Genomic DNA, 10,598 nt, shown 5'->3' on the forward strand with positions numbered 1-10,598 from the left:
TCCACTGTTGCTGTAATGCCTCACAATACATTCTGTGCTGAGCGATTGGATGCGTTTGGCAACTGGATGTACTTCCTTATTTGAGTTTTACTCTTGCAACAACCAGCAGCTATAAATTGGATGGGTGTTATAACCCTGGGCGTTTTTTTACAGACCAGGAGTTCATCTGGTTGGACTTTAATCATCATCTCAAGGGAGGCAATTTAATTTATCCGAACTGTGCCAGTCATAAAGCTGTGATGTGAGGTGACAGGAGAAATGGAAACAATTAAGCTGCAAAGTGCAGTTTGAAATCAAACACAGATGTGTTTTAAGGGGCGGTGATTTCAAAGAAAACCAAGAGGATGTGCAGCATGTTGGACTCTACAGAGAGATTTAATCTTAAGTAAAATCTTCTTGTGTGTGTGTGTGTGTGTGTGTGTGTGTGTGCGTGTGTGGTGGGCTTTGTTTAACCCAGTACGGTGAAGACCAGTGGTGGGAATCCTGAGTGTGTGTGAGTGCGACTGTCTGATTTTTTTTGTGTGTGAGTGTGAGTGTGAGTGTGAGTGTGAGTGTGTGTGGTCAACAATGCCTTCCTGACGTTGCTGTTCAACACATTTCAACCTCATTAGCTTTGCATGGCTGATCCAAGTGGCCCAGTTAATGGTGCTTTCCCTCCCGTGGGCTTCCTCAATAAGAGCACAAGCATGCACACACACACACACACACAGACACACAAATAGCCAGATAAATATGCTCAAGACGTTAGCAAACAAAGATGATTTAGAAAACATTGCAAGGAAGTGAAGTGAACTATACTGTGGAAATACACGTATAGAAAAACGATACAAGATGCACGCAAGTTCACTAGAAGAAATTTACAGGCCACAAGCATGCCGTAAACAGATTTACAGACCAAACCTATTAAGCCTGCCAGAGCCAGGACTTTTAATTTCTCACAGGACTCCTATATGATTAGGGAAAGTAAACAATCTCAGAGTGCTGATGCTGTGTGTGTTTAATAGATAAATCTGTGTTTTAACAGCGTGATTAGAGCAGTGCTGCCCGGTAACTAGGCAACTAAGAAATACAATAGCCATTCTTTTGTGTGTGTCTGTGATCCCATCTGACTAAGTCTTGTAATCTCACCTGCTACTGCAGGTCACATTATTAAACAACCTCTTTTGGTCAAAGCCAGAAAATGGATAATAGCAATAATTAATAATTTAATTATTTCTTTCTTTTTTCTTGTATGTGCTCTTGGCTTCACTGTTTAACTCTGAAAGTCAAAAGATACGAGGACTCACTTTCTCAGGACACTTATCAGGCAAAGGGTTTTGTTATCACATGCCCACCTAGCCCTGCCCTGTTCTACTCCCACAGCCCTACTCAGGTGTTCAACACGTCCACGTCACACCCAGATTAGCTCCAGCTAAGCCTACATGCACGCACAGGGCAAAGCAAGAATGTCAATCGAACTTGAGCATGCACACATTTACACAAGGTACTCAAGTGTGCACTGCTGACCACGCCTGGCTTGCAAACATGGCACACATACCGTATGTTAACCCTAATCTCTCCTCTACGTGGCACATTGCATAATAACTGAAGAAACCTCTCTTTCTGTCTCATGCATGTATGCTTGTGCAATCCTTCTCTTTACGTCTGGGCTTGTGCAGTTATGCTATATAAATAATACACTACTTTTACTTTCTAGTTTGCTCCATCTTATCTACTCCACCTGTTCAAGAGAATTCTTATTTTCAAATATGAGGGTATAGAAAGTACTGCAAGTGACAATAGACTGAAAGGTCCCATATTGTGCTCATTTTCAGGTTCATACTCAGGGTTTCTACTAGAACATGTTTACACCCTTTTAATGTTCAAAAATAATATACATTATTTTTCTCATACTGTCTGAATATTCACCGTCTGTCTGAAGCGCTTCATCTTAGCTTGTCTCTTTAAGCCCCCCTCCCCCTCCTGAAATAGCCCACTCTGCTCTGATTGGTCAGCATTTCCTGGTCTTCTGCACATGCACTCTCTGCGTCTCTGCACCGTCAGTGCAGCTGGCAAATGACTGTAGCAGCACTTTCAACCACTATATAGTATAGTATTGTGTACTTTAGTAGGCACAGTTTCTGAATACAGGCTGTGTGTCCCCAAAGCAATTTCAGTCAAAAGCAACTGGACTTGGTTGTTTGTCTAGGAAAATAACAAAGTCCAGTTGCTTTTGACTGAAATTGCTTTGGGGATAACGATGACCTGGACAAATGAGAACATTCACAGGCTTACAGGCTGTGTGCATTTCTCTGTGGATTGAACATTTTGACATTTTGAATTAAATTTCAATCCAACTCGTTTGCAAGTGATGCATCACCATCACGTCTCCTCTCCTCATTTTTGTACATTTTGTAAACATGGTTTTTTAAGAAGCTAAATATCACACACTTAATCCAACCCTCCTGAACCTCAGACACTGTGGGAATTCCACCTCTTCGACTTGTATTTGAGAAAATCTACTTTAAGCTACAGTGAGCACTATGATTTATGTGAAGTTTCAAAGTGCTCATAGTATCAAGATCACAGAAGCATGAGTCAGGCTTTTTGGAGGACCTTCACTAAACTAGTAATGACAGTGGTCGATGCAGGTAGTAGTGACTCAACTGGGACAGGATGGAGATGATTTGTGCCTTTGTCAGCGATGATTTACGAAAAAGGCAATTACTAACAGACATGGTTTGGTGATGAATAAAAGTACTCAATCAAACAAATATTTTTGAATAGCTCTCTTTGCACAACGGCGGCAAGCACAAAAGCCAGTGAATCCGATTTCCATTCAGGCCACTTTCAAAACACAAGCACTCGCATAACGAGCGATGGGGAAACAGACTAGACGAGAATAGTCTATACAATACTTTTTTTTCCTTCTGTCCTTTATCTTCAAAATCAGCCAGAAAGCATGTCTCTGTGTCTGTCCCATCTGTCTATATGACAAGCAGACCCAAGGTTTGACTCTCCCAACATGTTCGCTGGCATGGCCTCCTGGTCTCAGTCGCTCTTTCTGCTCAATAAATCTGAGCCCGGAGCTGTCTCGCTCTGCCATCAGGAACCAAAGTGTGCAGCTGGCTGGTAGGTTGGTGACAGAGATAAATGGCCCAGATCCCACTCTGACTGACAGTGAGTGACTGGTGCAATCAAATCAATTACAGATACTGGATTTCGGTGGTCTTACGCTGACATGTGAGAACAAAAAATATCTCATATAGCCTATATAGGCTAATATTTACACATACTGTACGTACACATTGTCTTTTTAGCAATGATCTCATGAATTTAGTTATGAAAACCTTGCAAGTACCAAAGGCCCTCTTCACAGGCTCGCCACCACCATCTGTTCAGCTGAGATGATGCTACTCAGCCAACTCATGTGCTGCAGAATTCTGTAAATAGTGGAGTCTGTGGAACAAACTGTCACCACTTTAAAAGGTGCTTCTTTATGCATTATTTGTGAGTTTTCCATTCATCATAAGCACCGATTACAACCTCTTTCTGCTCTACAATTAACTGCATCTGCAAGTGCACAATAAATATTGTCTCCTTCATCAACAGTGGCAGCGTTCTTTTGATTAATTGCAAAGGTTATGAGACAAGACTCATTGCCTTGTCTGTCATGAACTAGGCCTCGAGCATATTAAGCAAACTCAGGTTATGAGAGCCTGTGAATGTTCTCATTCGTCCAGGTCATCGTTATCCTCAAAGCAATTTCAGTCAAAAAGCAACTGGACTGGTTATTTGTCTAGGAAGACGTTTCACCTCTCATTCAAGAGGCTTCATCAGGTCATGTACGCATCTGACCAGGCGGGGACTGGTCCAACTAACTGGTGTGAGATCCAGGTATTAAACCTCCAAGGGTTATGAGAATAATCATGTTTCACTCAATCCTTGCAAATGATTTGTTCAGCCTCATCAAATCAGAGTGGTTTTCTAGGGTGAGAGATGGGAAAATAAGCCTCATTTACAATCAGACTGATCTCCTGTAAAGCAGGCTGAGGATACCGCAGAGCTACTCATCAGTGATATCAGACACAAAGAACATGGGTATCAAAGGCTTGCTTCACCTGCTAAATTCGCTGACTAATTCAGATGAGCCTTTTCTTGCAGCTAGAGATAGATGAACCATACGGGGAAAACACATTGTTTTTAAAAAACGGTGCAGCCTAATGTGATAGGTTGCTTCTACTCATGTCTGCTCATCATAACCACAATGTGATAGTTGCATATTCACTAAGCAACCAGTCCATTCAAGAGGCAGTTGAAGAGTTCATGAATAATGATGCCACATCAGATTAATAGGGGTCTGGATACATTAGGGCCACAAATCTTTCTCTCTCTCTCTCTCTACCTCTCTCCCCCTAAATTGTTAAAGATTAAATCTTTATGAGGGTTCATGCTCAACAGTGTCATCCTCTACCTGATGCTAGCAGCCTAACAAAACACTTCTCACAAGGTTTGTTTAATTACTCTGCAGAGGGAACACACACTGCTTCAACATGAGACTGATGGTGGCACAAGTGCATGTGTAAATTGAACTGTAAAACAACAGTCTAAAACACAAGGTTGTACATCATCATAGTCTAAACAGACCACTCCATTTAAAAATGGTCAGCACAAACCAAGAAGAGTTGTTTGGTAATGCCATGTGTGAGAAGACAGACATATCAATGGAAATCACTCAACAGGTGAGATCAGTGACAGACCGACGGTTGAGGATGAGCCAGTGCTTTTCATTTAGGTCTTCTCTCATACTTATATTTGAAATCGAGTGGCTCAAGAGTTTCATTGGAAGACGAGAAAGTGCAGTGTCTCTAAATTGAGCTCTTAAAAGTTATTTCGGGGAGTCGACTGAAAACTCTCCCCATTGGTTTAAACTGGCAATCATAGCCTCGAACAGGCCATGGCCCCGACATGATAAGTCTCCAGAGAGCTGTGCAGAGTAGAAATGGCATGCCCTCCAGAAAATGAGCAACCTATTCATCACATATCGACTTGCATACTTGATGTAAAACTCTTGACATATATTATGAATTATGTATTAAGCCCCCCAGCCTAGTTTAAAATAAGTTTAAGTGGTGACTGAACACCTTGCATCGGCTGATGTGTTCACACCTTGTGCGCCATTTTACCTGATTCAAACCAAAATCAAGTCAAACTGGCAAAAAAACTAAATGCAATGTAAAACGTCGACATATTTCACCTGATGCATTACCTCTGTTTCGAGCTGCACTAGTTCCATAGTGGGCCATGGCTCCGCGATCTGAGCGAGAGGCATGTTCGCAGGATTTGCAGTCCCCCTCCTCTCTCAGCTGCTCAAGTATATTCGGTCTCCCCAGATCTCGCCGGCGCCGCTCCTGTCAAGTGCAGTTCACCTAGAAAGCTTTTTTTTTTTACTCAGGTCCAAAGTCCAGGTGGAGTGGATTTATCCGCACTTTGCTCAGAGGAAGAAGAAGAAGACGCGCGTTTAGAGACGCAGCCAGCGCAGCCAGGAGCTTAACAAATAGTTGTAATCCCTGGATTTGAATCCGTGCGGCGGCTGGGCACTTGTGTGTGTATTTGCTGAAAGTGATAATCCGGTTGAAAAACACAATGAACACCAAAGAAACCCGCTTGTCCGTCCAGGTACACGCGGTGCCGACTCAGATTTTGACAAGCGGGAGAGGAGAGACCAACAGTGCGATCCTCTGACAGGGCTGTGCGGGGGTCTGATGCCACTTGGAAGGAATTTTCCCGAGTCCGTAGTGGGTTGTTTTTTTATTGTGTGTGGTTTTTTTTTGCAGTCGCCGCCGTATCAGATCCGAACGTCCTCCTCCTCCTTGTGTGCTTGTGATTTCTCCCGGTTTCCCAACCGTGTGCGATGCGCGCAGAGACCTCAGTGTGGCTCTGGAGTACGAGCAGGGTCCAACTCGAGCTGTTATTGGCAGGCTACCGCACGATCTTATCCAGCCCCCTTTTTCTACTTAGTTCCGCCCAGGGCTGATCGCGCCATCATCTGACGGAGAGATGAACTGCAAATACGTAATGCAAGACTCAGGGACTGAAGCCGGTGTTGTGGCTATTATTGATGAAGGGCCTTGCTTTTGTTTTATGCTTCTGTTGCAGCAGGTGCATCAGATAATAGATCATATGCGAAAGGAAACCCTGGACAATCAATTCATAAACGGGAATGAATGGCAGCCAAAGAACACTATGTGCATTGTGGCTGCATAATGCAAGTTTAGACTCATCATTACATATGGCTTTGCAGGGAATGCAGAGTGTGCAACAGATAGGTCATGTGCTTTTTCCAAACTACAGTATCAAAATATAGTATATTTAGTGCACATTACCTACAGCCACATATCACCACTCCCTCTAGGTTTGAAAACAACTCACATTGCAGCAAATAATGACACAACATAGATTACACAATTAATCTGAATCAGAATCAGAAAATCTTTAATGTCCCGCAGAAGGGGAAATTCTTTTGTCACAGCAGCAACAGGATATTACAAAATAAGGTAAAAAATAGCAAAAATAAGCACTAAAGTTCAATTTAAAAAGGGAAGAAATAGAAATAGATACAATGTATAGAATAGAATATGTTAGAAGAGTCGTGACCGGTGCTGTTTGGTTCTGTCTGGACATTACATTGATGAATCAGACTTTTTTCATTGACAACAAGCTTTTGTAATGGTCCTTGAAATCTTCAGTGATATAATAATACACTCCTCCACTCTCCAACACTTCTCTGCTTCATTCACTTGCAGAGTGGATTTTTTCTTTTTTTTTAGCTTGGCTTGCTTTGGTTACTATTGGCAACTGGGGAACATCAAACCGCCTCGCTGTTGATGGATTGGTACATTTTTGATTCAAATTAAGTTAATGAAGGCATGGAATTTCATGATATAAAAAACTGAATAATGAATTGGTATGATGCGGTGACTGTCTTTTGATGGATGTGTTACTGTATTATGCAAAATGCTGCTGCTGCATTGCTGAATCCAACCTGCATTTACCAGTCTGAGCTTTGTGGTGGGCTAAACACAGACCTGAACTGCAAAAGGGAACATTTCCTATGTTATTTTACTGCATATCATCTTCTTGACATCTGGGGCTTTTGGGCTTTACATCAAAGCTGTTAACATGCAACATCGTGTCTCTTTACTCAAGAAAAACTGTCACTTTTATTTATTCATTCATTCATATCTGAAGGTTTACTGCAGTTTTCCTCCACATTTCCCCACACCAGGAAAGGAGAAGGTAGCGACAAATCCATATCACCACGGAGTGGTCAGACGATAAGATAAGAACGCAGAGGGGGAGGTTATCCGTCACACTCAAATTGTTTATAACAGGGGTGCCCAATCCTGCTCCTGCAGAGCGACTGCCATGCATGTTTTAGGTTTCTCCCTGCTCCAACACACCTGATTAATGATTATCAAACCTGTGACAGGCTTCAGCTGCTTGATAACGAGTACATCATTATAATCAGGTGTGTTGGAGCAGAGAGAAACCTAAAACATGCAGGGCAGTAGCTCTCCAGGAGCAGGATTGGGCACCCCTGGTTTATAACATTCAAAGTCACTGCCCTCCCAAAGCTCACATTGATCTGTCTCGATGATGGATGAGCAGCTGCTGGGAGACCACTCATGGCACCTCATAGTGATATATTGGTGTTTAGTACAGCTGTGCGATGGACCATTGCTCACTTTCTTCATAGTCTCAGCCTTCGTTACTCTCAATTTCCCTATTTTGAACAGGACACCTGCCACTCACATTTATCATTGTTCATAGCTCCTCCTGTATGTTATGATGAATTCCATATGGTATGATCCCAAACTGAAAGTGAAGGGTATAATAAAGACAATTCATGGGAACAAATAAAAAGAAGATGATCCAGTAGGGGGAAAAGTCATCTAAGGAAGCCAGGGAAGCTCTCCAAAAATCAATACATGGTAAGATGAGGATCACTTTGGCCTGATGGAAACAGACAACCTATCAGAAAGTCCATTGATATTAACTGACACGTTGATGTTGTAGCTGTTAGATTTGAAGTCAATTGCTATTCTGACTGCAGGGAATCTCTTCTTTAATTCATGATGCTGCATTGACGTCACAGGTTACAGCGATGACTCATAGGTGTCTCCCGTCAAGCCACATAGACTCCAGGGATACCCTCCCCCCCACACATTCAGCTAGACAAAAAGCATCATGGGTAATATGACTCAGTCCAGCTTGCCGTGCGTGTGCAATGGAGCAAGCCTCAACCTTGAATTGGGGTATAGACGCAGAAGAAAAGTGACTGGATGACACATTTGGTCCCCAAATGACAGACTGCAAATTAGATGACCCTGCTGTTTAACCTCCTATTCAGTTTGAGCTGAAAACCACAGTGGTGGAGGAGACGGTTACCGATGTTGAGTATGCAGAGGGAGAAACAACAAATCATATAATACTCTGAATACACCCAGCAGTAAACATTGCTTTTAAAATGGAAATGCACGCACACTCCAGTTGTGAAGTGGCAGCAAGGTCTGATTTATTTCTGCAGCTTTTCTCTGATTCATTCATTTTTATTTTACTTTGTTCAGCCGTTGTCACACTGCCATAGACTTCATTTGTGCAGCTGTGTCCCTACACTTCCGTGCTGTCGATTTAGTGCTTCCTTCGTCTGTATTTCTTTGATTTCTGCATCCGATTTTATTCTGTTTCTACTTTTCAAGAATTGCCTTTCCTAGGTCTATTGCACTTACTTATATGTGAATGTGAGTTAAACTCCATAAGATGCATACTCCTTGCATGTCGGAAAACACTGAATTGTTAAATTAGTGAAAACGTCTTCCTACTCCTTTGTATATATGTTGTTATAGGTTTTTTCCCTCTTATTTGTTAAACTAATTTCATTTTGTATACTTTTATATTCTTTTTTGACATGTCTGAAATGAATTCATAACTTCAATTCAATTTCGTAAATTCAAATTCAATTCATGCATTCAATTCAATTCAAATCAAAACTGTAGCACCGCTTTTAATGTAGTGCCTCTGGGAAACACTGATGATCCAGGAGGCAACACAGTGTATCTGTAGGTGTGTGTATGTTGGAATGACTTTACACATAGCTAAAAAAAAATCTTTGATAGCAAGTGTTTGATGATTATTTTGTTTAACGCTCCCTTTCCTACCCTTCATTATAGTGATGAGTAAACATGAAATGCATACAAAGTAGATTCAAATAGAGTTTATACCTCAAGCAAAATAAGTTTCGATAATCCGAGGGATTCATTTGTTTTTGCAACACAACCACCAGGAATTGACTCCACTTAAAGACAAAAGCCTCCCAGCGTTAACACTAAATACAACCCATCTACAGTGCAGATAAATGCGGCATGCAAAACATAATGGACATGGTATTGTCAGTTATATACAGTATATGTAATCTTAGCATACTTAATTTCAGTATAAACGTAATTTTTCCACGACATTGCATTCAGACCTTTGCTAATAATTCCTTCTCAGCTGAGCCCAATGAGCTCATGTCTGCAACACTAAACACCATCAGTGGGACTGCAGCATAGACCAAATTAATTAGCTGCCCAATGGTGGTGCAAGGGTAATTAGCCAATCTCTGCTGACTGACTCTGAAGGAGAAGATGGCACTGGAATGATTCAAAACGGGCTTTGAGCCATACAGAGACAATGAACAAATAGTGTTATTGTACCTCAAACATGAGTGGAATTATCATTTGTCACAGAAATGGTTAAAGGGACAATGAGGTGGCAGATGGACTGGGAGAGGAATATTGATCGGTAATAGAGTTAGAGAGAAAGGGAGTGAGGCTATAGTTTCTGTCAATTGTTGGTTGTTAAGTACAGTCTTGTTTCCTTTTGTTGTCAACCAACATGTTTTGCAGTAACAGCTCCCAATGCATAACAGAGTGTGCGCACTATATAATCTTGTGACTGTAGTAATGGGTGCAAAAGCAGCATGTCAAGGCTTGTATCTCTGGTATTTGGGCCGGGCAAAAGAAAAAAAAAAAAAAAGGCAGACCAAGCTCGAGCTCTTAATAGAAAGCTACCTTTGAGACCAAGTTCAGCACAAACAGGCTACAGTAACGCATCATTGTGTTATTGAATTTCACTGAGAGATGGATCACGCCATTGTAAAGTAATGGGACATTTAAAGTCAATAATGCTTTTTTGGGGGGCTGTTTTAAACAGACCAGAGTAAAACCACTGCAGTATACTGGACACAAGCATGGGGTAGTGAGAATGGACTAGAAATGTTTGCCATTCATTAGTTTTCCATTATAAGATCAGCCTTGAGTTGTCAGACTAGTGGACCGATGTCTTACATTCAAGCTCAACAGAGAACATCTTGACTAAAGAGAAGATCAATAGTGATTCAGGCAGAATTCATGATGACCAAAGCTCCTCTATTCCATATCGTTTTTGCATTTTCATCTTTTACTGTGAAATACACATGTCCATGACCTATGGTGAAATGATGAAAGGCACAGTGTCAAACATTTCCTATCATGTTTTAACTCAAATCATGTCGATCTGAAGCATATGAGGCATTC

The 10,598-nt window shown here is 41.6% G+C and overlaps 1 protein-coding gene across 2 annotated transcripts in view; it reads right to left on the bottom strand.

The window, feature by feature from the left end:
- rps6ka1 (ribosomal protein S6 kinase a, polypeptide 1) overlaps positions 1 to 10,598 on the bottom strand; it is a gene marked incomplete at its 5' end in the record, with an annotated part of 53,634 nt that overhangs the window by 41,398 nt on the left and 1,638 nt on the right. Inside the window, one exon of one of the 2 annotated variants that reach the window (XM_083924316.1) lies at positions 5,249 to 5,887. The exons of the other annotated variant lie outside the window; for it this stretch is intronic. Coding sequence (XP_083780442.1) covers positions 5,249 to 5,311 — 63 coding nt within the window. Of the gene's footprint in view, positions 1 to 5,248; positions 5,888 to 10,598 lie in introns of those variants that run through there. 2 annotated transcript variants of the gene reach the window in all.

The sequence above is a fragment of the Echiichthys vipera genome, assembly GCF_963691815.1.
Source record: "Echiichthys vipera genome assembly, chromosome: 12".
NCBI classification, from domain to species: domain Eukaryota; kingdom Metazoa; phylum Chordata; class Actinopteri; order Perciformes; family Trachinidae; genus Echiichthys; species Echiichthys vipera.